Source organism: Balaenoptera acutorostrata, chromosome 17 (genome assembly GCF_949987535.1).
Source record: "Balaenoptera acutorostrata chromosome 17, mBalAcu1.1, whole genome shotgun sequence".
In the NCBI taxonomy this organism is placed as follows: domain Eukaryota; kingdom Metazoa; phylum Chordata; class Mammalia; order Artiodactyla; family Balaenopteridae; genus Balaenoptera; species Balaenoptera acutorostrata.
In genome coordinates this window covers 45,793,065-45,820,995 of record NC_080080.1, presented here as the reverse complement: position 1 = coordinate 45,820,995, position 27,931 = coordinate 45,793,065, and the positions used below count along the sequence as shown (strand labels likewise).

At 37.4% G+C, this 27,931-nt stretch overlaps 1 protein-coding gene across 2 annotated transcripts in view; it reads left to right on the top strand.

Moving 5' to 3' along the window:
* The window catches only part of LRRC69 (leucine rich repeat containing 69), a 98,859-nt gene that overhangs the window by 59,216 nt on the left and 11,712 nt on the right, over window positions 1–27,931 (top strand). For both annotated transcript variants that reach the window (XM_028165296.1, XM_007177492.1), the window contains 2 exons: window positions 14,615–14,716; window positions 20,767–20,946. In XM_028165296.1, the coding sequence (XP_028021097.1) occupies window positions 14,615–14,716; window positions 20,767–20,946 (282 nt within the window). The remainder of the gene's footprint in view (window positions 1–14,614; window positions 14,717–20,766; window positions 20,947–27,931) is intronic.

Below are 27,931 nucleotides of genomic sequence, written 5' to 3'. Positions count from 1 at the left end.
GCACTGCAATGAAGAGTATCCCTTGCTCACCACAACTAGAGAAAGCCCGCATACAGCAACAAAGATCAAACTCAGCCAAACACAAAAGGCCCCCACTATTACTGTGTTACTGTCAATTTCCTCTTTGCTAACTGTTAGCATTTGCCTTATGTATTGAGGTGCTCCTATGTTGGGTGCATATATATTTATAATTGTAATATATTCTTGGACTAATCCCTTGATCATTATGTAGTGTCCTTCCTTGTCTCTTGTAACATTCTTTATTTTAAAGTCTATTTTATCTGATACGAGCTTTGTTACTCCAGCTTTCTTTATATTTCCATTTGCATGGAATATCTTTTTCCATCCCCTCACTTTCAGTCTGTATGTGTCCCTAGGTCTGAAGTGCATCTCTTGTAGACAGCGTATATATGGGTCTTGTTTTTGTATCCATTCGGCCAGTTGACTTTGGTTGGAGCTTTTAATCCATTCACATTCAAGGTAATTATCAATATGTATGTTTCTATTACCGTTTTCTTAACTGTTTTGGGTTTGTTTTTGTAGGTCCTTTTCTTCTCTTGTGTTTCCCGCTTAGAGTAGTTTCTTTAGCATTTGTTGTAGAGCTGGTTTGGTGGTGCTGAATTCTCTTAGCTTTTGGTTATCTATAAAGCTTTTGATTTCTCCATTGAATCTGAATGAGATACTTGCTGGGCTATGTAATATTCATTGTAGTTTTTTCCCTTTCATCACCCTAAATATGTCCTGCCATTCCCTTCTGCCCTGCAGAGTTTCTGCTGAAAATTCAGCTGATAACCTTATGGGGATTCCCTTGTATGTTATTTGTTGCTTTTCCCTTGCTGCTTTTAATATTTTTTCTTTGTATTTAGTTTTTGATAATTTGATTAATATGTGTCTCGACATGTTTCCCCTATCCTGTGTGGGACTCTCTGCACTTCCTGGAATTGATTGACTATTTCCTTTCCCATGTTAGGGGAAGTTTTGACTATAATTTCTTCAGATATTTTCTCATACCCTTTCTCTTTCTCTTCTTCTTCTGTGACCCCTATAATTCAAATGTTGGTGAGCTTAATGTTGTTCCAGAGGTCTGTGAGAGAGCCCTCCATTCTTGTCATTCTTTTTTCTTTATTCTTTTTATATTTCCACCAATCTATCTTCCAGCTCACTTATCTGTTCTTCTGACTCAGTTGTTCTGCTATTGGTTTCTTCTAGAGTACTTTTTTTTTTTTTTTTTTTAAAGGATTTTCTTATTTATTTATTTATTTATTTATTTATTTTTGGCTGTGTTGGGTCTTCGGTTCGTGCGAGGGCTTTCTCCAGTTGCGGCAAGCGGGGGCCACTCTTCATCGCGGTGCGGGGACCGCTCTTCATCGCGGTGCGCGGGCCTTTCTCTATCGCGGCCCCTCCCGTCGCGGGGCACAGGCTCCAGACGCGCAGGCTCAGCAATTGTGGCTCACGGGCCCAGCTGCTCCGTGGCATGTGGGATCTTCCCAGACCAGGGCTCGAACCCGTGTCCCCTGCATTAGCAGGCAGATTCTCAACCACTGCGCCACCAGGGAAGCCCTCTTCTAGAGTACTTTTAATTTCAGTTATTGTGTTGTTCATTACTGTTTTTTGCCCTTTGGTTCTTCTAGGTCCTTGTTAAATGTTTCTTGTATTTTCTGTATTCTATTTCTAAGATTTTGGATCATCTTTACTGTCATTACTTTGAATCCTTTTCAGGTAAACTGCCTTTTTCCTCTTCATTTGTTGGGTCTTGTGGGTTTTTACCTTGCTCCTTCATCTGCTGCATATTTCTCTGTCTTCTCATTTTAACTTACTGTTTTTAGGGTTTCCTTTCCACATGCTGCAGGTTCCTAGTTCTTCTTACTTCTGGTGTCTGCCCCCAGTGGGTGAGGTTGGTTCAGTAGCTTGTGTAGTCTTCCTGGTGAGGGGGACTGTTGCCTGTGTTCTGGTGGGTGGAGCTGGATTTTGTCCCTCTGATGAGCAGGAACGCATCTGGTTGTGTGTTTTGGGGTGTCTGTGAGCTTAGTATGACTTTAGGCAGCATGTCTGCTGTGGGTGGGGTTGTGTTCTTGTCTTGCTAGTTGTTTGGCATGAGCCGTCTAGCTCTGGAGCCTGCTGGCCATTGGGTGGAGCCAGGTCTTAGTGTTGTGATGGAGACCTCTGGGAGAGTTCTTAATGATTAATATTCCATGGGGCCAGGAGTTCTCTCCTGGTCCAATGTACTGGACTTGGCTCTCCCACCTTGGAGGCTCAGGCCCAATCCCTGGCCAGAGCACCAAACCCCACAAGCTGCATGGCATGGAAGAAAAGGGAAAAGAAAAGGAGAGAGAAAAAAAAAAAAAAGAAAACAAACAGACAAACAAAACCCCAAGACAAATGGTAAAAGCTAAACTGAACGGACAAAAACACATAAAGAAACACACACCCACAATGAAAAAAAGAAATAAAGAAAAAAAAAAGGAAAACAAAAAAGAAGAGAGCAACCAAACCAATAAACAAAGCCAATAATGAAAACAAACACTAAAAACTAAACTAACAAAAACAAAAAATCTAAAACAAATCAAACGCAGAGCAAACTAAAACAAGACAAAGAAAGCATAAAAGAAACACACAAAAACGATTAAAAAAAGTAAAAACAAAAGAAAGAGGAAAACAAAAAGATAAATAGAAAACAACAAAGAAGTAAAAATAGAAAAATGTAAAATTTAGTTAAAAATAAGACAAAAACAGAACAAAACAAAGGAAAAAAGAAAAACAAGGAAAAAACACAATATAATGAAAAAGTACAGTAGAAATAGGAAAACAATAATATAAAAAATATTAAAAATAAAAGCATAAAAGAGAAAAGAAAAAGTAAATAAAAAATAAAAATTAAAAGAATAATTAAAAAGAACAATAATAGAAAAAAATGGAAAAATAAGATAAAGTATATATAATAGTAATAGTAGTTATATTTTCCTGTGGCCTTGGTTGTCAGTGTCCTTGCCCCCACAGTGAGCCACTGCTATTCCCTGCCTACCCAGGAAATCCTCCAATACTTCTAAGTAGGTCTCTGGCCCTGCTGTGGGCACTGTGGGGCCAGCTCAGACTCTGATCTGGCCTTACCTCCCCCATGTAATTGCTCCCCAAGTCCACAGTTGCTCCCAAAGTCCACAGCCTCGATTGTGGGAACACTCATTGTCTATTCATATATTTCACAGATGCAGGCTTTACCAAGCCAGTTGCAGGGGTTTAATCTGTTGCTCCTCTGGCTGCACAGAGAGATTTCCCTTTGGTCCCACAGGCCCTGGAGTTCAGCTTTGGTTTTCACCCTGCCTCTGTCTGTTGGCCACCCTCAGGTGTCTGTGCCCTGCCCAGGCAAGAAGTGGTGTAAGCAGTAGCTGATTAGGGCTCACTTGCTCTCTCAGGCCAGGGGAGGGGAGGGAGGGATACAGCAGTCACAATTGGGGTGTGTGGGGAGTGCCTGCAGTGGCAGAGGCTGATGTGAAGTTGCTACAGCCTGAGGTGTGCCTTGCATTCTCCCAGGGAAGTTGGCCCCGGATCATGGGACCCTCAGCAGTGGAGGGCTGTGCAGGCTTCTGGGAAGGTGTGGGCAGTGACTTGCACTTACACACAGGACACTTGGTGGCAGCGGTGGCAGCCATCGCCCCCCTCTCGTGTCAGAGATAACAGCCACGGTTCGTGCCCACCTCTGGAGGTCATGTAGGTGGTGCCCAGCTGTCTGTGAGCGCACAGAGCAGGAAGCTCCTATGGCAGACCCACCCCTCTCCTCAAGCCGACCACAACAATACATTCTTGACTCTCCGGCAGGCCTGGGTTTTTTCTCGGACTCCCTCCCAGCTAGCTGTGGTGCACTAGACCCCTCAGGCTGTCTTCATGCAGCCAACCCCGGTCCTCTCCCTGGGGTCTGACTTCCAAAACCCGAGCCTCAGCACCCATCCCCCACCCGCCCTGGCAGGTGAGCCAACAAGCATCTCACTCTGGTGAGTTCTGGTCGGCACTGATCCTCTGTGCAGGATTCTCTCTGCTTTCCCTCCGCACCCCCGTTGCTGCCCTCACCTCTGGGGCTCCCCTCCCTCCCATCTCCACCAGTGAGGGGACTTCCTAGCATGTGGAAACTTTTCCTCCTTCACAGCTCCCTCCCAGAGGTGCAGGTCCTTTGTCTCTTTTTCTTCTTTTTTCTTTTGCCCTACCCAGTTATGTGGAGAATTTCTTGCCTTTTTGGAAGCCTGAGGTTTCTGCCAGCATTCAGTAGGTGTTCTGTAGGAGTTGTTCCACATGTAGATGTATTTTTGATGTATTTTTGGGGAGGAAGGTGATCTCTGTGTCTTACTCCTCCGCCATCTTGAAGCTCCTCCACCTTTCTCTATTCAAAGCACTGTTCTCACCAGGCTATAGGTGTGTGGGATTCAGGGAAAGGAGCTATAGGAGTGGGAGGTAGAGTGTGGCCATAGGGGTGAGAGTGTGTGGGTGAGTTCACAGTGTCTGCCTGCTTCTGAAAGAGTTCAGTAATCTTGCTGTCTGTTGTTCTACTATCCCATACTTCTCTGGAGGCCTCTACTACCTCTGTGTATTGAATTACCTCAATTCTATTTCTTTGTAGGAATTCTTCCTTGGGCTTCCATGTTCATCCTGTATTGATGCTTCCTCCTTCACTTGATACTGTCTACACATAGTTTCTGTTCCTGTGAGAATTTATCACCCTGTTTTTAAGTGGTTATTTATTTTCTTAAAAGTTATCTTCTCATCATTTCTAGAATTTGGCATGGGAGAGGGAAACTGCTAAATATGCTTAGTTTTGCCATCTTGAAACTAGAAGTACATGTATCAGTTTGCTAATAGATTTGCAGCATATGAAATTGCCTTTATCCTTGTCTGGTAGAGCTTAAATGAAGCAAAGTAATGAAAAAAATGGAAGACAAAATATTGGCTGACCCTAACAAGACTCTTCTGTTGAGAGAAAAGTAATAAATATGGCTTGCCTACTTTAGACAATGGACTACATGTTGGTGTAGTACCTCATTTTTCTAGGATGCCTTATAGTTTACCAAGTACTTTATACATTCCTTATTTGACCTTTAAAATCCAGTGAGATGGATATTATTATATCTATTTATACATGAAGAACAGGCTCAGATATTTGAATGACTTGTACGGAGGGGTTGTGTGGATGAAATGGATTTGAAACCAGTCCCCAGCATTTGAGCCCAGTGTTTTCTCTATTCTACTATTAAGTATAGATGAAGTTATATGAAAAGCTTAAAAGAAAAGAATGTTTGGTTAAAATAGCAGTCACTTAAGAGAAGGTAAATAAAAACAGTCAAGAATCCCTTGAAACAGTGATATTTAATATAAATGAAGAAGAACAAAGATATATCAGGAGGAATTAAAGGTGTTATGCCTTTGAGAGACTTTATTTAAAACGACATTGGGGCTCATTTGGAAACCAAGGGAGAAGCTACAAACGGACATTCTTTCTGCAGTTCCCATCATGAATCTGGTCACTCAAACTTTAATTTCCTGTCAGAATAAAAAAAAAATAGAAGATCAAAGATCTCACAATTGGTTTTCAGACCATAAACAGCTTTCACAAACTCTTTGACTATCTTTCTTCTAGTTCAGTGCTCTGAATTGTTGCCTGGTCTGAATAAATTTTAAAGTGGAATTTTTCAGTTTAAATTGTAGACTATCCCAGGGCAGAGGTTGGGAACTTTGATTTCTTTGTTACTGCCTTTTATAGTTTGCTTACTACTAATTTCTGCTTCTTCTCTGTAACCAGGTCTGTGAGGTTTAGAAATATGGGTGGAAAAGCGTCTCTAGATGTATGGCTCCCCTATCCAGTGGAGAGGTACTAATTATATATTTTGCTTTCAAAACCTGAAAAGAAGACTGTTTCTAAAGAGTGAGTGACTAAAGTTTGGAAGTCTTAGCTAGATTTAGAGAAGGAAGAGGTAGATTTTTGTGTTTTGCAAAGGAGGATTCACAGAAAAGCACATAAGAAGGTTACTTTAAGCAATTCAGAGACATTAGAATTGTCTATCTGCTGATGGTAGGGCAAGAGAATTCTATGATATTGAAATTCGTGTGCATGTTTTCTTTTGGTTCTTTGGCTGCAATTTAAATGGAGTTTAATTAAAGTTTCATAGGGAAGAGTAAGGAGGATCTCATGGGGATTCAAGCAGGGAATATGGTAAGGCTGGGCAGAGCTCAGAGATACTGGAGCAAGTGTGTGGTTCTCAGGTCAACAAGCTTCTGGGATTCTTAGCAGCATGAACTGTTAGTTCATCACACTTATTATACTGTTGGAATAATGTATCCATATTCCAAATGCTTGCTCTACTTATACCTTGTTTCTGTTCCCCTTTAACTTCAATCTATACATAGCCCACTGTGGACTCTCCAGCTCCTTGCCATAATAGTTGTGCTGGTCCAGTTTCCAGAGCTAAATGACAAACTTCCATGTTTCTTGGTTCAAATTCCACAAAGAGTATATGATTAGGCCAACCTGTTGGATCCCAGATGATTGGTTCAGGCCTGTGATTAGCTTTCTTTGGCTCAAGAATCAAGTCCCTGTTCAAGTGTCCAAGCAGTAGAATCATACCATGTAAAATCTGTAGAGGGCAGGGTCCTTGGGTAGGTGATTTCATGTAGAAAGTGTGTGTGTGTTTGTGTGTATGTGTGTGTGTGTGTGTGTGTGGAGTAGGAAAAGTTTGGTGCTTCTAGTATGTTTAACAGACCTCAAATTCAAACAAGGCAATTTGATTTCTGAGTCTATCTTCTCTTTCTGTAACATTTTATATTACATACTAAGCCCTGTACTAAGAACTGGGCATTTAATGGTGAGGAAACAAGACAGGGTCTCTGCTCTCCCTGTACTATAGGGGAAAAACAATTAATCAAATAATTAACATTATGAATGTATAATTAGAAACTGAAATCAGTACATTAAAAGAAAGGACCACTGGTCTATGAGAGAGAAAAGGAGCCTGACTAAACAGGTAATTTGGGGAAGGCTTCTTGGAAGGAGTGACAAAGCTCAAGTCTGAAGAATGATTAGGAATCAATTAGATGAAGGAGAAGGACCCATTCCAGAAAGAGTGAACAGCATGTGGAAAGACCCTGGTATGGGAGGGAACATGGATTGTTCAGGGAACTGGAAGGAATTTAAGAGGGGGCCATGACCAAGGAATTTGCTAAGGATTTTGATTTTTATTTGAAGAACAATGCAAGTCTAAAGGGTTTTAGGTAGGGGGTGACATAATCAGATCTGTATTTTGAAAAGGTCATACTTCCGAAGTGCGGAGGACACATTGGAAGGGAGGACAAAGGGAACGGGGTGGACTTCTGATAGACTCTTGCTGAAACCACGAAAGAAATGACAATAACTTGGTCTAAGGTGGTGGAAGTTGGAATGGAAAGACCTGAACAGATTCAAGAGACATTTACGAGGTAAATTTAGAAACAGTGATGGGCTAGTAAGCTTTCTATAGTCTAAGATAGAAAACACTGGAAAAAGACCAACTCTAGGAGGGCAGATCATGAGTTCAATCTTGGACACAGTGAATTTAACATATATTTAAGACATCCAAGTGAAGATTTTGAGTAGGCAGGTGGCTGTAGGGTGTAGACCAGAGTCATTGGCATAGAGATTTCATTGAGTCATGGAAATGGTTAAGATTGCCAAGGGAAAAAAAAATAAAGTGAAAAGAGAATGTGCTAGGCTCAGGGGAGAACTATTTCATGGTTGGGCAAAGAAAGATGAACCAGCAAAGAAAACATGGAGTTGTGTTGACTAGAGGAGAATTTCCAGCAATCACTGAGGGCATACTGGAAGTTGGTGAAGATGAATTTATTGTGATTCTTGCCTGCCCTAAGGTATAACTGCAAACAGCACTTATTTGCTTGTGTGCAGAGACAGGGAAAACTGATGGCATGGATGACCCAGGCTTAGGTTTTGCTAGACATAGAGAATCAAAAGGCAGAATGCCTGAATATTACATGTGTAATATAACTTATCATACATTTTTTTAATATAGGAAAGGATTTTACAATTTTAAATAATTCTGAGAAACACATAATGTGTATACATATTTGCTCCCATTTCAAATATTTATTTGGATGACTTCCTATCAGTAGAATTAACAAAGAGTAAGAACAATTTTCAGACTTTTTAATGACATTGCAAACTTTATTTTTTTGCAAAAAACAGATTGCCCCAATATTGTTTGTATTGGGGCAGTGTGTGTTTGACTTTTTATTCTTTGCATTTTGACAGGCAAAATGAATGTATTACCCAAATTCATGGTTTTTGTTACTCTCTTTCAGTTACTGTGTCTTGAGTAATTTTCTTTGGTTAATTTTCTTTGGTTTCTTTCATTCTCATGCATGTGAGAATGTCTTTCCATTGCCTTTGCACATTAATGAAAACTTGTCTGGTTATCAAATCCTTGAGTTATAAATGTTTCCCCTCTCAAACTGCTAAACATATGATTTCATTTTATTCTGAGTGTTAATAGTATGGACAAATCTGAGACCAAAGTGTTCCAAGAAGAGGGAAGTGCAAAGGTCCCAAGGCAAAAAACGCTTGGAAAGAAAGCCAATGTTGTCAGAGGGGAGAGAGAAATAGAGAGAGGGAGAGCGAGAGGGAGGGAGAGGGGGAGGGAGGAGGGGGAAGATGAGGTGGAAAGGAAGAGGGAGAGGCAGAATGGTAGGATATAAGGTCAAAGAGATGGTACAGGGTCCAATCATAACAGAGTCCTTTAGGCCAGCTTGAGGGATTTGAATTTCATTGTGAATGAGAAATGAGATCATTTTGAGCAAGGTAGTGCTGGATGGTTTTGAGCTAGGTACTGTTGTGATCTGATTTACATTGTAAGATCACACTGTTGGAGGTGGAAAATACAGGGCAGAGTGGAAGCAGAGGCCTCTTCAGTTACTGGTTCTCAGGTGGTTCAAGGATAGAAGTGGAATCTTAAGCAGGTATGAATGGGGATTGTGAGGCAATAACAAATAAGTCCTCCCAGATCAATTTTCCTTTTTACAATGATGTTTAAATCAAGAGGCTGAAGAGGATGCTGGAGCTACTGTCCCATCAGCTTTAAGGCCCAGGATATTGAAGGCAGGGAGAAGCATGAGCTTAAGGGCCTTCAGCTGCTTCTCCCTGGCCACCAGAATGAGGAAGGGCTGTGTGTGTGTGTGTGTGTGTGTGTGTGTGTGTGTGTGTGTGTGTATGTTTAGATCCTGGGGGTTCAGTTATCTCCTTCCCTCCAGACCTCTCTTGGCCACTTCTCTTCAACTCCCTCAGGGGGTCTTCTCTTGGGTCAACTATCCAGCAGATACTGAAGGATTCTTATTTTAGGTCACTTTCTGCCTATTTTCCCTCCCACTCATGCACAGTGTGTGAGACAGGGGTGCCCACAACAGAATTTTTGGCTTCCTTATGTTCAAATGATATCATCAGCTGAATCACTACACAATTCTGATTAGATATCAAGTTTATCATACATTTTCTTGAATTTCTCATTGGTCATAGATCTTATTCATGTCCTTTTTTCAGAATTGCTAATTATGTATTTTTGGATGACATAGTCCCAACACTTAAAACCTTACCCTCCTCACAAGTCAACTGTTAGCATATTTATAAATTCCAATTCTTGCTAAAGGGTAATCCTGTGAGCTTTGAGATGGTCTGAAGGGTCCGTGGTTATTTGCCATCACCTATTTATCAGTTCTGTTTTTGAGCTCATGTGAAATCTCAGCCTCCCTTCTCCTTGTTAACATTAACAAATTTCTTCCTAAATTAGCCCTCTTCTGATCTCCCTCATTACTTAAGGCTGGCCTGAAGCAATAGAAGGGCTTGCTGAACTTATACATTGTTCCTGAGGCCTGGGGCTTTGCAGGAACACTTATAACAATTGACCAAGTCTGGAGAAGAAGGCCTTTGCAAATCTTGAGTGCCCAGGGAGAGTTGTGTGTGGCTGATTATTTATTGGGCCTCAGCTATGTACTAGGTACTGAATTTAGAGCTTGCATTAAATAGTCACTTAAGATATAGCTCTTAAAGAGACCAAACCTGATAGATGAAGACAAATTTTCAACGATTGCCTCATAGTATGTACAGGTGGTATGATTAATTAGGCCTAAGGAGATACAGAAACATTTGATAGAAGTTGCAGAAGCTTACAGGGGTGATATTTTAGTCGTGAAGAGGTGATCCAGGAGTGGACTGAGTAATGGGCACAGCATGAGTAATAATTGTAAGTTAAGACACAGGCCTCTTATGGGACCCCTAAGTACTACAGGATGGTTGGTGTATAAGGGTGAAAGTAGAGCTTACTAGGATATATGGTTGGAAAAACAGGCCAAGGAGAACCAAGTATGATATACTAGGGCTTTTGAATTTATCCTATGGACAAAAGAGTGCCTTGAAAAGTTTTAAGCAAGGTTGTATTATGACCAGTTTCTCATTTTAAAAGACCACTTTGGCAGCAAAAGTTTGCACTGAGACCAATATAAGTACTATTGCAATAATTCCTGTAAGATGAGGGCCTCAATCAAGCCAGAGGGATTAGTGGCTGGGTCAGGGAATAGGAGAAGAGATTGTGCAGAGGTGGCGAGGAGGTGGGTGGATAGGGGGATGGAAAGAAAGGATAAATTCTAGAAGTTTTAAGAAGGTAGAATTGACAGGACATGGCAGGAGGTTTGATGTGGGGAAAGGAACAAGGAAAACTGGGGGAAATTAGAGTTCGACTTTTGAATGTTAGAATTTATGGTGATTGTGGGACTCTTATCTGGAGATGTCCAGTAGACAGCCAAATATTTGAGAACATTACTCAAGAAGTTGTTCTGTAAAGGTGGTCAATACAAACAACTTAGGCTCAAAGTTCCTTGATTCCTTGATTTTAATGAGCTTTTCAGGTCTTCAGTTCAGCAAACCACCATCACAGTCATGTCTAGATCGCAACATCATCTTCAGCTGCTCTAAATATGAAGAATTAAAGTCCAGTATGGCAGTTTGACCCCTGGTTCCTCCTATGTTCCAGCTCTCTTATTGCTTTATAGCCATATCTTTCCTTTTAGATCACAGACTTCATGTCCCTCTACATCTTCTTTTACTCTTAGTCCATCGAAACTTTGTACTATTTCTTTTTCTGTCTGGTCTAAACCATAAAGGACCCAGTCCAATTCAGTTACTTTTTAGTACGTATGAGCTCATGCCCTTGCTTTCTGACATATACTTCTGCAGATTCTTAATGTTGTATCTAGACTGCTGGGTGTTAAAGGAGAGCACACAATCTATGGACAGGTATTACCATAAATGTGTGGTCCCTCAGCACCCCTGTATAATATTTTTGCTTGTTCCATGCCAGGTTCCTTTTCCAAAACCTATTCGATACTTTCACCACCTTCTTCATGCCTCCTTCCACATAGACACCTTGCTTCACAACTCAATTAGCAGATGGTCTTATTCTCTATTTCAAAGACAAAATTGAAGGGATCATGTCTGATTCCTTCACATCCAATTCCACACCTTCAAACTTATTCATGCCTGCATCTTTTCTTCTGGCCACGGAGGAAAGGATAATTCAAAGATGTTAATTTTCAAAAGTCTTTCTGTGTTCTTCACCTGATTGTTACTCTTTCAATTATTCCTTTCTCCTCTAAATTAATTTCTCTATGTTGGTACTTACCTTCTACATGATCAAGTCTTCATGTTAAAAAAAATAAAAACCCTCATTTGAACCTTCATTTCTCTCCAGCTGCAAATCCCCTTTCCAGATAAATGGTCAGTGAATGCTTATGACCTTATACCTCTAAACCAGGGATTTCCCAACTTCAACACTCTTTTGGGCCTGATAATTCTTTGCTGCGGGAGCTTTCCTGTGCATTGTAGGATGTTTAGCACCATCCCTGGTATTTACTAAAGAGATGCCAGTAATACTGCCCCCTCCCCCAGTTGTAACAATGAAAAATATCTGTAGACCCCTGAGAGGGCGGGAGGGACAAAATTGTTCCAGTTGAGATTAAACTCATAACACTGGTAGTTTGAGTAGGCCTGTGCAAAGAAACTCTGAAAAGCTGTAACAACATTTTATTAGCAGAAGAGATTATGCTACTGGAGTGATGACGCTAGCAAATAATATTGTTCTATTAAGAAGTTAGGCTGGCAGGAAACCTAGAGGGGCATATAGAGAGAGGGTATTAAAAAATGTTGCTCTGGGGAATATTCAGAGTGGACTTTGAGAGATTGTGTGACTTCAGGTTATTGAAACCTACCTGCTGCAAAACACATGCTAATGAATTTCTTTATTAATTTCATTAAGATAATTTCTTTCTAATACATTATGTGTAGTAAGTTAGCAAGCTGGGTAACTCACTACCATGTTTGATGGAAGAATAGTGATAGGATTTGAAGGAAGAGAAACATGACCCCTAAAGAAAAATGTATGCCCTTTGAACTGTGGTCAACTTTGAAATGAGGTTCACATGTGTTAATGCTTTTGCAGATACCAAGTTAGTCAAGTTTGTATCAGATTTTTATAAAAGGAATATGAGTTAAGGTATAAATTATAGAATGTTATTCTTTAGGGCCAGAAGGAAAAAATGATGCTTCCATTAAGCACAAGAAGTGCTCTTTTCATTTCAGCACACCCAGCACTGACTTGTGGCTACCATTAGGTTCAACTCTCTAGGTTGCTCCTTGTTGGTGGATAACATAGGAAACTGAATTAAGAAGGTCAGAATGTCTGTAGGTGATTCCAATGTGGCCTTAAACTCTGTATTTTATTTTAAAATCTTGTCTATGTTGTAGAAATTTCGTGAGACATTTAGATCTAATGACATGATGCCCTGGAAAGATGTTTTAAATCAATTATTTTTAATTTGTTGAGTGCAGTGTTTCAAACCATGGGCTGAAATCAAGGAAATCTCTCTAATTCTTCCATAACTGTAAGATGCAGTGGTGTAATGGCACGACCTCATCCTGGCTCACAAGAACCAATTTTCAACATCTCTTCCCAACTCTGTGTTCAGTGACTGGAATCAGCTATGATAGGAATATTTACACCATAGAATCAAAGCATGCCACAAATCAGGGCATTTTTTTTTTTTTCTTTCCAGAGAACTGTTTTATCTGCACACCACTGAAGATAGGTCTTATTGTCCCCATTTCACAGCTTAAACTAAGTCTCAGAAAAGTAATTCCCTAAATGAGTTTAACTTTGAAAACCACATAAGTTCAAAGTCATGTGAACTCAAGGGAGTCAAGGTGTAATTTTTTTTTTTTTCTGTTGACACAGTTTTGTTTTTTTTTTAATCCTGTTCTTTTTTTTTTGGCATATAGTTGCTTTACAACGTTGTGTTAGTTTCTGCTGTACAACGAAGTGAATCAGCTATATGTATACATATATCCCCTCCCTTTTGGACCTCCCTCCCACTCCCCCTGCCCAATCCCACCCATCTAGGTCATCACAGAGCACCGAGCTGAGCTCCCCGTGCTATACAGTAGGTTCCCACTAGCTATCTATTTTACACATGGTAGTGTATATATGTCAATCCTAATCTCCCAATTCGTCCCACCCTCTCCTTCCCTCCCCCATATCCACATGTCCGTTCTCTACATCTGCATCTCTATTCCTACCCTGCAGATAGGTCCATCTGTACCATTTTTCTAGATTCCACATACATGCATTAATATACAATATTTGTTTTTCTCTTTCTGACTTACTTCACTCTGTATGACAGTCTCTAGGTCCATCCACATCTCTACAAATGACCCAATTTCATTCCTTTTTATGGCTCAGTAATATTCCATTCTATATATGTACCACACCTTCTTTATCCATTCATCTGTCTATGGACATTTAGGTTGTTTCCATGTCCTGGCTATTGTAAATAGTGCTGCAATGAACATTGGGATATGTATGTCTTTTTGAATTATGGTTTTCTCAGCAATCCCACTGCTGGGCATATACCCTGAGAAAACCATAATTCAAAAAGATATAATATTAATATAAGAGAATTCCTTTTTTTCTACTCAAGGGGTAGAATCCAGCTGAATTTAGGTTTTCTTCATAGAAGATTCAATATTCTTGTGAATTGTATATTTTTCTTTTTTCTTTTCATTGTACACAACAGAGAAATCAACTGTACTTCAATATAATGAGAATTTGTTGATGTTCCTCTGTTTCCCTTACCTTCCTCACTGATCATAAATGAATGGATCATAAGACAATATATGAGACCTAGATTTTGGTTTATATTAGAGTGTTATTTTTCATCATATTTGGTTCCTAACAAACTTATTATTTGCAAACTGTTCCCAGCATTTGATTAATTAGCCTCTCTTCTATTACTAACAATTCTCTGATCCTGAACAACTTTTCTCAGCTGTCTAGTATGGGGGATGTCACCAGTGACCTCTAAGGTCATTGCCATCCATGCCAACATAAAGATTCTTATGTTTCTAATAACTAGATTATGCCCTGCTGTTAAAATACTAATGTGGAATATGTCATAAATAAAGTAATTTTAGTCTAATTTTATTGAAGATGTAGGCTCAGAAATGAAGTTTATTTTGCTGTGTAGTGAAGTTTTTATTTTGTTTTGAAAGTTTCAAGATCTGAAGCTGAGGGAGTTCTACTGTGAGGGAAACCCACTGTTCCTGAAGCAGCCGGTTAATGCTGTAAAACACGAGGACATCTGGAGTCTACAGGTGAAGCCTTATAGCATTCACACAGGTCTTCAAACTAAAGCCATGATTTAAATTTGAAAGAGTTTTCTTCTAAAGCATTCTTGCCAAGCCAGCGAACGATTCATACAACCATAAACCATTGGCATTGTGGACCCTAGTCATAATCTTTTTGACTTGCTTGCAGAATCCAATGTAATCCTATCTGATTTTCAGAGTGACCAAATTCAGAGACATTTAAACATTTTATTGGATGAAAACATTTTGTTGAAAACAAAGGAATTTGTTTTCACTTTAACCTCCAAGTATTTTCTCAGTATTATCTAAGGATATATTTGATTAGTTCTTACTGGGGTCTTTTGTCTCTTCCATCCTCTTTTCACTTGTCCCCATTCCTAGTGGATAAATGAATATGATCCAGAAACTGTGCTCCCTTTAGTCAAAAAAGTTGATGATATTAAAGGAAGGAATAGGGAAATACATTACAAGACTCTCTTTGTGTGTATTTTGGTGATAGATGAGTTAAAGATTTCAGATCTTTCCACATTTGAGTATGAGTCTCCATCGTGAATTTGGACTCCTCAGGTCCTTTTAGGTCTATAGCTGAACATGCAGAATTGTCTTAAAACTTTCAAGAATTGCATAAGATTCAAGTTTCCTGGTTACAGGAAACAACCAACCTTGTTTGACAGCTTAGTTTAAAAAAATAATATTTTCCCCTTATTGAACAAGTAATATATGTTTAATGCAGAAAAGTAGAAAACACAGATAAGCGAGGAAGAAAATATTAGTTATAATGCCATACTTATTAAAAATTTTATTATAAAAGTAATACAAACTTATTTAGAGAAATTAGAAAAAAGGCAATAGAAATTGATTAAAAAAATCAGAAATCCAATATGCAGAGTTACAATCACTGTTCTCTCTGACATTTATTCTGCTAGAACTTTCCATAAATCCAGAAGTTTCTGTTATCAAAGATGATTTCAAACTCCACATACTATTTAGAGACTCGCTTTTTTTACTCAAAATATTGTGAATATCTTTCCAATCAATAAGAAATATGTCTATGACATCTTTTGATGAATACATAATAATATTCTGGTATATGATTACACCATAATATTTTAAACTACTTTCTTACTGTTGGCTGTTTAGATTATTAATAAATTTATAACTTTTTGGTCTTTATAAACAAGGCTACAAGGACTGTCCTTTTCTTATGTCTATATTATCCCTGTGAGTGAAATTGCTGGGCCAAAGAACTTTCATCTTTTAAAGTCTGATTAGCTCTTTTCAAATTCTTTTCCAGAGAATCGATCTATATTTCCACAAACAGTATTATTTCCCACTCTCAAGTCAAAAAAAACTTACTTGACGTTTAATTGTAAATGATTTTAAAAACTGAAGTATTTAATTTGTTTAATTCCTTATAACCTAATTATCTCCTTGAATCAAGTATTTCAGAATAGTAGTAGTAAAATAATAACAACAACAATAATAATAATAGACAACTAACACTTATTATGCTTACCATGGGCAAGGCATTGTTCTAAGCACATAACAGGAATGATCTAATTTAGTCCTCCATTAACCCTTGAAAGGTAGGTACTGTTATTGTCCCCTTTTATAGATAAACTGAGAATCGGAGAGGTTAAATAATTTGTCCAAGTTCACAGAGTTAGTAAGTTTTGGAATGCTGATGCCATTCTAAGCAGTTTTGCTCCAGACTCCATGCTGCAGTATTGCCTCAGAAAGGGGCTGCCAGAAACTGAGGGAAAGGGAAACAGGGGTAGTCTCTGGTTGGAAGAGGTTCTGGTTTGTAGAGGGGAATGGATGAGTGGTTAACCCAATGTGGCAGGTGTCTTACAGGGAGCACTAGAGAGCAAGAATGTTACCTTGTGCCTGGGACCCGGGAGCAGGGTGAGAGAGCAATATTTCTTCCTTCTCATTTCAAAACTAAGGACCCAGGAACACAACAGTTTTGGGTTTTTGTTTTGTTTATTTAGTAGAAGTAATGATTTTTGTTTACAATATATAAATGACTTGGGTATTTTTGAAAGTATCCCTAAGAATTTTTCTTAGAAAGGTGATAAATTTATTATACATTTTATATTTGTACTTAAAGTAAAAGTCATTTCTACTGAATATTTGGTTAACATTACTGATTAAATTACTTGGGCTGTCAAAAGCTATAGGGATTGTTTCAGGCTCTGCATTGGTTAAGATTTTTTAAAGACTTTTCCTCACCTCAGAGATTTGTGAACTAAAATTTAACATTGATAACTACATTATAACAAAATATTAGCTAGAATATACTGCATCAGCAGATGCCAGACTGAGTTTTACCTGTGTTATGTAATTTAATTCTCTGAACTCTACGTGATAGTATTAGGGGAAAAAAATCCCTATTTTACAGGTGAGGTATCCAAGATCAGAGAAGTTAAAATCCCTATTTTACAGGTGAGGTATCCAAGATCAGAGAAGTCTGATCCAAGATCAGACTTGTCCAAATAGGGTCACACTGATAGGTCACAGAGCCAGGATTTGCACCTATTTATCTATCTGACTCTGACTCAGTATCTTTGCTCTTCATGCTACATTTTAGTGCCTATCATACAGTAACAATTGATCATACAACAGTTCCAAAGCTCAATATTCCTTCTAAGGATTCACATTTGTTTTTACATTTTATAATTTTTTATATTTATATAAATATAATTTGTATATGGATAGTTTTATAACTCAAATGAAATCATCATATATAAGGAAAAATAAAAGAAACACCTGAAACTAATTTTAATCTATGATGGTTTAAACATAGAAATAATCTCTGACCTACATATAGTTAGGTAACAAATATTCTAACAGAATAGCATATAAACTATTTAAAAGGAACAATTTATTTGTCATAGAAGACTTCTTGACTTTTAAATAACGCCGAGATTAGGCCATCATTAATTTGTGTATTCTCAAAAACTGCATTGCATGTATCTTTACGAGTTTTCCTGAAATTTACTATTGGTCATACCAAAAGTATCTTATTTTATATACACTTGTATTTTCAAGTAATAACTTTATATTTCAATGATATATGTTATTCTTCCACAGCAACACATTGGCAGCAAGTAGGAGAAGGATATAAATAATGGGTAATGTAAGAGTTGTCAAGAGACATACTGAGTGCGACAAACATGTTTGGTTCCAGAAATCATAAACGGAAAAAGTGAACTGTATGAATTGTGACCTATTTATTCATCCCATGTACTTCAGCAAATTCTACCACCTGCTATTTTGGGGTGTGAATTCTTGTCTATTAGTTTTCTGCGGCTTTATAGTGAGACTAGCTGTTGAATTCTGGTAGCTAAAACTTACCTCTAAAATCAGTGTTTCAGTCAGAATCACAATCTATGCTTTGTGTAAGTAGTAAGAGGAGTGATAATAAACATCTAATTTAGGAGTCCTGTAATATTAGTGTGAAAGGGTAATTCTTTCAGAAAGGATGACCTCATTATGTAACCATCCCCGAGAATAAGCTGAAGTGTGTAGGTGGTTATGCTGTTGAAGGATCAGGCAGTTAGGAACCAATGCTCAGGGCTGTTTTTGTATAATGGCACCTTTCCCAGATGTTTGTTAAGTGGAATGGATAGAGAAATAAGGAACAGGGAGACAGGAATTTATAGGATTTTGTTATTATTTAAAAGATTTTAATTGGGATAGATGAGTGAAAGATTATGTATGTATGTATTGTGTTGGCCAAAAAGTTCCTTTGGTTTTCAAGTAAAAATAAAAGACACATTTTTCATTTTCACCAAGAACTTTATTGAACAATGTATTCACCGTTTTGTTCCACTACTTTCTGCCATTTTTTAGGCAACTTCATAATTCCATCTTCCCAAAACTTTTTATCTTTTTGAGCAAAGAACTGTTCCAGGTGCCTTTTACAGTCTTCCAGGGAATTGAAATTTTTTCCATTAAGACTATTTTGTAAAGACTGAAATAAATGGAAATTCGAAGGTGCAATGTCTGGTGAATATAGCGGATGAATCAGAACTTCCCAGCCAAGCTGTGACAGTTTTTTCCTGGTCATCAAAGAAACATGCGGTCTTGCGTTATCCTGATGGAAGATTATGCGTTTTCTGTTGACTAATTCCAGACCTTTTCATTGAGTGCTGCTTTCAGTTGGTCTAACTGGGAGAAGTACTTGTTGGTATTAATACTTTGGTTTTCTTGAAGCTCCCTTCCAATCCCACCATATACAAAACATCACCTTCTTTGGATGAAGACTGGCTTTTGGTGTGGTTTGTGGTGGTTCATTTCACTTGCCCCATTATCTCTTCCATTCCACATTATTGTACAGTAAACATTTTTCATCGCCTGTCACAATTTGTTTTAAAAATGGAATGTTTTTGTTACGTTTAAGTAGAGAATCACATGCGGAAATACGGTCAAGAAGGTTTTTTTTCACTTAGCTTATGTGGAACCCAAACATCAAAGCGATTAACATCACCAAGCTGGTGCAAATGATTTTCAACGCTTGATTTGGATATTTTGAGTATGTCGGCTATCTCCCATGTGGTTTAACATTGATTGTTCTCAATTAATGTCTCGATTTGATCGCTATCAACTTCAATTGGTCTACCTGACCTTGGAACATCGTCCAGCGAGAAATCTCCAACACGAAACTTCGCAAACCACTTTTGACATGTTTGATCAATCACAGCACCTTCACCATACACTGCACAAATCTTTTTTTGCATTTCAGTTGCATTTTTACCTTTCTTGAAATAATAAAACATTATATGCTGAAAATGTTGCTTTTTTCTGCCATCTTCAGTATTAAAATGGCTACACAAAAACCCACCAATTTTGGTAAGTTTTATTTTAAATGCACGCTGATATGACAGCTGTCACAATACAATCTAACAAAACTGTTTTGAATGAAGTTAAAGAAAACTAAGCACAACTAGAGCCATCTTACAGAAAAAACCAAATGAGCTGTTTGGCCAACCCAATATGTATGTATGTATGTATGTATGTATGTATGTATGTATGTATGTATTTCCAAAGATTCCTATCAGAACCTGATGTGGACTACCTTAATACCACTGGGAAATCTTTCACTTTGGCCAGGAAAAAAGTCTTATACACTATTAAAATTCATGCAGTGTTTTTGTAACATTTACACAGAACTTCATGCTATTGGCACAAACAATGAGGGGCATTTAATGGAGTAAATCAAATGTTTATTTTGTTTGCTTGGTCAGTGAAGATATAGTTATGTATTATATATATATGTATTTTTTTTTTACTTTAAGCTGATGATGTTGATGGTAATCGTGACCATCCTCACCACCCCTTTTATTATTTAATATTATAATATTATTATTATCTAAAGTGAAATATCTGGAAATATTTACGTGGATAGGTTTAATACATACCGAATTCAGAGATTTGGGTAATAGAAATCAGTACTCTTTACCAGACTGTCCCAATTCAGGTACTCAATGCAGTAGATAACTTAGTCCAGTGCTTCTCAAACTTTAACATACATACAAAATACCCGGGGAACCTTGTTAAACTGCAGATTCTGGTTCAGTAGGTCTGAAGTGCAACTAAGTCTGAATTTCTAATAAGCTTCTAGGTGGTGCAGATTCTACTGATCCATGATCTACAGTTTAAGTAGTAAGGGTTTAGAGCTTAGTAAATATGACAGACTGAGTTTTTGGGTCCAGTCTGAATATTTGTACTGTCCTTGCCTATTGTAATGAGAGGTACAAAATTTGAACCTAAACTTTATCTAATAATGTAAATTTATTGTAACTTGGATTCCTGTATGTCAGAGACATAGAGATATTACAATGGAAGTAACTTTCTTTTCATATAATGTTGAACACTAAACTTACAATGCCAGTCATTGACAATGTAAGTCATTATATATACCATAGAAAACTAATTTAACAGAAACTGTGAGGAATAAGCCAAAAATATAAATTAGTGAAATGAGAATCAATGTAACATAAACCAGTTATTTTGAGAATAATCTGAGGAACCATATTCTTTTTTTAATCTAGGAAATAACATCAAGATTGATAATGAATCAGCTAGCAGAAAAGAATCCTTTCCTAATGCAAGCCATAGAATGGTACCCACAGGTCAGGAACATAATCTCTCAGGGAAGAAAATGTGCAATATGTGGAAAGTCCTTTTTAACTGTATGGCTGGAATGTGTTGAGTTTTTTCCTCCATCAAAGGTAAATGGTGTTTTTTGTGTGAATATGAGCATAAGACCTCCTCTTATTCTTTGTCCTTATCTAAGTCGACCAGTACTAACTTCATTTGTATCTAAGAATTGACCTCTATGATGATATAATGTTTTTTTTTCCAGCTTTATTGAGATATAATTGAGAGATAATATTGTGTAAGTTTAAGGTGTACAATGTGTTGATTTGATACATTTATAAATGCAAAATGATTACCACCATAGAATCAGCTACTATCTCCATCCTGTCATATAGTTATCATTTCTTTTTTGTGATGAGGACATTTAAGATCTACTTTCTTAGCAATGTTCAAATATGTGATACAGTATTATCAGCCATAATCACCATTCTGTACATTAGATCCTCTAACTTGTTATCTTATAACTGGAAGTTTGTACAGTTTGACCAGTATCTCCATTTCACCCAGCCCCCAACCCCTGGTAACTACCACTTTACTATTTCTCTATGTTTGTCTTTTTTAGATTTCACATATGTGTTATTGTGCAGTGTTTATCTTTCTCTGTCTGATTTATTTCACTTAGTATAATTCCCTCAATGTCCATCCAAGTTGTCATAAATGGCAGGATTTCCTTATTTTCCTTGGCTGAATAATATTCAATTGTATTATATATATATATATATATATATATATATATATACACCACATATTATTTATCCATTCATCATCTGTTAACAGACACTTAGGTTGTTTCTATATCTTGGCTATTGTGAGTAATACTGCAGTGAACATGAGAGTGAAGATATGTCTACTAAATCCCGATTTCAGTTTCTTTGGATATATAATAAGAAGTGGGATTGCTGGATCATATGATAGTTCTATTTTTAATTTTTTGTGGGACCTGCATACTGTTTTCCATAGTAGCTGTACAAATTTGCATTTCCACCAACAGTGAACTAGGGTTCCCTTTTCTCTATCCTCGTCAACACTTGTTATCTCCTGTCTTTTTGATGATAGCCATTCTAGCTGGCGTGAAGTGATACCTCATCATGGTTTGGATTTGCGTTTCCCTGATGATTAGTGATATTGCATACCTTTTCACATACCTGTTGTCCATTTGTATGTCTTCTTTGGAGAAATGTATATTCAGTTCCTCTGCCTATTTTTAAATTGGGTTGTTAGATTTTTTGCTATTGAGTTGTGTGAGCTCTTATTATATTTTGATATTAACCCCTTATTAAGTATATAATTTGCAAATACTTTCTCCCATTCCATTGGTTACTTTTTAATTTTGTTGAGTTTCTTTTGCTGTGCAGAAACTTTGTAGTTTGGCTTAATCCTGCTTACTTATGTTTGCTTCTTTTGCTCGTACTTGTGCTGTCATATCCAGGAAATCACTGTTGAGACCAATGTCAAGGAGTTATTTCCCCTATATTTTCATCTAGGGCTTTTATGGTTTCAGTCCTTAAATTTGAGCCTATAATTCATTTCAAATTCTTTTTGGTGAATGGTGTAAGATAGGGCTCTGATTTCATTCTTCTGCATGTAGTTATCCAATTTTCCCAACCATTTATTGAAGAGAGTATCCTTTCTTCATTGTGTATTCTTGACTCCCTTGTAAAATATTAGTTGACCTTATATGCAGAGGTTTATTTCTGGACTCTCAATTTTGTTCCATGGGTCTATGTGTCTATTTTAATGCCAATACTGTACTGTTTTGATTACTGTTGCTTTGTAGTATAGTTTGAAGTCAGGAAGTATGATATGTCCAGCTTTGTTCTTCTTTCTCAGGATTGTTTTGGCTATTTGGGGTCTTTTGTGGCTCCATATAAATTTTAGGATTATATTTTCTATTTTTGAAAATATCATTGGAAATTTTGAAAAATGTCATTGGAATTTTGATATGGATTGCATTGAATCTATAGACAGCTTTTGATAATATGGACATTTTGACAATATTAATTCTTCTGATCCATGAACATGGGATATCTTTCCATTTGTTTGTGTCTTCTCCAATTTCTTTCTCCAAAGTCTTGTAGTTTTCCACGTACAGATTTGTTTACTCCACAAATTTATTCCAAGAACTTTATTGTTTTTGATGCTATTGTGAATGGGATTGTTTTCTTTATTTATTTTTCATATATTTTGTTGTTAGTGTATGGAAATGCAACTACTTTCTGTATGTTGATTTTGTATCCTGCAAATTTACTGAATTTGTTGATTAGTTCTAACAGTTTTTTGGAGGAGTCTTTAGGATTTTCTCTATATAAGATCATATCATCTGCAAACAAAGATAGTTTTACTTCTTTCTTTTCTGTTTGGATGCCTTTTATTTTATTTTTTAGCCTGACTGTTCTGGTTAGGATTTCAAGTAGTATGTTGAATAGGAGTGGTTAGAATGGCACCCATTATATAGAGAGAGCTTAACAGAGTGCCTGGTACATATTTTATTTCTAAGAATGACTGATGAATCACAAGAACTGGATTTTTTAAAAAATTCTTTTAATTTTTTTCTTTTATTTTTCTTTTATTTATTTATTTTTGGCTGTCTTGGGTCTTCATTGCTGCACATGGGCTTTTACTAGTTGTGGCGAGTGGGGGTTAGTCTTCATTGCAGTGCACAGGCTTCTCATTGTGGTGTCTTCTCTTGCTGCAGAGCATGGGTTCTAGGCATGGAGGCTTCAGTAGTTGTGACGTGCAGGCTCAGTAGTTGTGGCTCATGGGCTCTAGAGCGCAGGCTCAGTAGTTGTGGCACATGGGCTTAGTTGCTCCGTGACATGTTGGATCTTCCCAGACCAGGGATCAAACCCATGTCCCCTGCATCGGCAGGCAGATTCTTATCCGCTGCACTACCAGGGAAGCCCAAGAACTGGATTTTAATACCAGCTCCTGTGTTCTATTAGGTTATTAATATGTTACATCAAATGTATTGTAGAGAAAAATCTGGCAGAGCTGTTGCCAATGAGGGATAATGTCAAGGTGAAATAATGGTTGAGGAGAAATTTAAAAGTCAAACCAGCTGGACATTAAACACCAAGAGAAAAGAGAGACCATTAGTGGAAAAATGAAAATTGAAGTGTATGTTCATTCTCAAGATAGGAATACATCTGTAATCTTGATTGCTTATGTAACCTATCTGTGAATTATTCACATCACCATCTGGAATAGATTGTTATATTCCAATCTATATTCTGGAGTAGATTATTACACTAATGAGTATAACACATGTCATATTATTTGGCAAAAGTTTCCAAAACACTCTACTTTTCACTGGCTATGACATGAACACCTTCAACCACTTGCCATGTTCATTTTTTCCCAATGAATATCTTTCTTGGGAAAGATGTTCTTGCTCTGATAGATTCCCAGTCAAAATCATCTGATGAGCTGCTAGTCTCATTTCAAGTAGAGTAATTGCAATGTTATAATAGCTCTGGCCCTCCAGGAACTTACATATTCCTAGGAGAAGTGATATAGTAAGGTAATTGAAATCTGACAAATTGGGCTTGATGACCAGCCCTACCATTTACTACCTGTGTCACCTTAATTTCTTCTTTGAGGCTAAGTTTTCATCTCTAAAATCAGGATAAAAATAGTACCTCTCTCACAGGGCTGTTATGAGTGAGACATGAGGTAGACAATGCTTAGTACAGCAGGTGCTTAATAAAGGTAGTACATAGTAGCTACTTAATAAGGGTATTTTTAAAAATCAATACCTTTAGACAAGAAAGAATGATTATATTCTTGTGATAGGTATTGTGATAGAGGTGTGCACAGGGTGCATGAGAAGAAAGGATCTCAATTAAATGGGAACATTCTCTGGTGTATCCCTGAGTCCTAGCACAGTGATTGTGCTTGGTACTTGGAGAATATCTAATACACATTAAAATTATTTTAATAGGCATTGCTTGTAAATGTGCTTTGAATGATAGGGAGGCATCAGAATAGATAAAGAACCAGTGGAAAGGCATTTTAGGTGCAGGAACTGCCTGTTCAAAGGTAATATTGTGCAAATAAATTGTACAGTGAGTACAGGGAACTCACTGAGTGTGAAGTATGGGAGATGAGGTTAGAGAGAGGTATGAGATCAGGATGGCTCTTGTATGTAAAGTTTGAACTTAATTTCAAAAGCTACTATATTAGCTTGTTACAGCTCTCATAACAAAGTACCATAGACTGAGTAGCTTAAACAATAGAAATTTATTTTCTTACAATTCTGGAAGCTAGAAGTTCAAGACCAAGGTGTCAGAAGATTTTGTTTCTTCTGTGGTCTCTCTCCTTGGCTTGTTGATGGCTGTCTTCTCCCTGTGTCTTCATATTATCTTCCTTCTCTACAGATGTGTGTCCAAATTTCCTCTTCTTGTAAGTAAAGCAGTCATATTGAATTAGGGCCCACCCTAATGACATCATCTTAACTTAATTGCCATTTTAAAGACTATCTCCAAGCACAGTCACATTTCGAAATGCTGGGGGTTAGGACTACAACATATGAATTTTGGGGAGGATACAATTCAGCTACGTATAGTTGTCGAAGCAGTGGAGTAGCAAGATGAGGCTTTGTTTGGTTTTTTTTGTTTTGTTTTTTTCTTTTAACATCTTTATTGGAGTATAATTGCTTTACAGTGGTGTGTTAGTTTCTGCTTTATAACAAAGTGAATCAATTATACATATGCATATGTTCCCATATCTCTTCCCTCTTGCATCTCCCTCCCTCCCACCCTCCCTATCCCACTCTGGTTGGAGCTGGTGATGTGGATTAAAAGATTGTTTATGTAAGTGTGACACTTGAAGCCATAGGAATGAAGATTGCCTGAGGAAATTTACACAGTGAAGTGAGAAGGCCAGAAGGACAGAACCCTTGAGGACAACAGTATTTAAAGGGTAGGCAGAAGCAGGAGTCAGCAAAGGAGAATAAGAAAATGCAATCAGTGGGGGAGGGGCAAAACCAGGAAGAGTGCCCACAAATTTTAAAGCTATCAAAGACAGATGTGCAAGAAATAGGATTATTTTTACTTTTTCTTCTGCTGGATCCAAAGGCCCCACCTCCTTATACATTACTCATGACGATTTCAATATAGGAATTTTGTGGGGGACACAAACGTTCAGCCTATAGCAGGAGGCTTAAGAGAAACTTCCCTGAGAAGGTGACATTTGAATAATGTGAGTCCCGGTCCTCTTTATTAACTTTGTGACTTAGTTTTCATTGTCTCCATTCACAGGTGAGGCAACTAAGTTAGTTAAGTAGTTTCTTCACAAATTTCAAATCTATGAAATAACAGAATTAGAACTTTAGTTTACACCTCCTGATACCACCTTCAGGTCACTTTTTGCTGCACTGTAGATTGCATGCACATTTTTATTTTGAACCATAAGAGAAAGTGTAAATAAATTCATTGATTGATGGTGATATCAGTACAATTATTCAAACAGCTGCCTTCTTATGTTTAAAAGACTATCATGTGAAAGAGATATGAGGCTTTTCTTCTCTTGGCTTGTGGAGTGGAACATAGAATGACTGGTATTCAGGCCAGATAAATGGAAGAATTTTCCTTCAGGATTTCACCCACACACACACACACACACACACACAAGTGTGTGAACAGCTTAACATTAGTCATCACTGAAGAAACAATAAGGATGGAAGAAAGAATAGGAGAATAAAGAGATTTTGTATCTACATAATTTCATTTTAAAAATTAAAAGGAAAGTAAGAATACATTTTAATCAATTAAATATGTCTGAGTGCATTATAAGAACTGCAACACAGTGGCATAAGAATATAGCATGAGTTAAAAACATAATGGTTAAAAAACCCCCAAAGATTCTGTAGGTTGTCTTTTCATTTTGTTTGTGGTTTCCTTTGTTGTGCAAAAGCTTTTAAGTTTAATTAGATCCCATTTGTTTATTTTTTGTTTTTATTTCAGTTACTCTAGGGGAAGTATCCAAAAAGATATTGCTGTGATTTATGTCAAAGAGTGTTTTTCCTGTGTTTTCATCTAGGAGTTTTATATCATCTGGTCTTACATTTAGGTCTTTAATACATTTTGAGCTTATTTTTGTGTGTGGTATTAGGGAATGTTCTAATTTCATTCTTTTACATGTAGCTGTCCAGTTTTCCCAGCACCACTTATTGAAGAGGCTGTCTTTTCTCCATTGTGTATTCTTGCCTCCTTTGTCATAGATTAATTGACCATAGGTGTGTGGGTTTATCTCTGGGCTTTCTGTCCTGTTCCCTTGATCTATATTTCTGTTTTTGTGCCAGTACCATACTGTTTTGATTACTGTAGCTTTGTAGTATAGTCTAAAGTCAGGAAACCTGAATCCTCCAGTTCCATTTTTCTTTCTCAAGATTGCTTTGGCTATTCACAGTCTTTTGTGTTTCCATACAAATTTAAAATATTTTTGTTCTAGTTCCATAAAAAATGCCATTGGTGATTTGATGGGGATTGCATTGAATCTGTACATTGCCTTGGATACAATGGTCATTTTGACAATACTGATTCTTCCAATCCAAGAACATGGTATATCTTTCCATCTGTTTGTGTCATCTTTGATTTCTTTCTTCAGTGTGTTATAGTTTCTGGAGTTCAGATCTTTTGCTTCCTTAGGTAGGTTTATGCCTAGGTATTTTATTCTATTTGATGTGACGGTAAATGTTGTTTCCTTGAATTTTATTTCTGATCTTTTGTTGTTAGTGTATAGGAATGCAGGAGATTTCTGTGTATTAATTTTGTATCCTGCAACTTTACCAAATTCATTGATGAGCTCTAGTAGTTTTCTGGTAGCATCTTTAGGATTTTCTATGTATAGTATCATGTCACCTGCAAATAGTGACGGTTTTACTTTTTGTTTGCCAATTTGGATTCCTTTTATTTCTTTTTCTTCTTTGATTGCCATGGCTAGAACTTCCAAAACTATGTCGAATAAAAGTGGTGAGAGTGGACATCCTTGTCTTGTTCCTGGTCTTAGATGACATGCTTTCAGCTTTTCACCATTGAGTATGATGTTAGCTGTGGG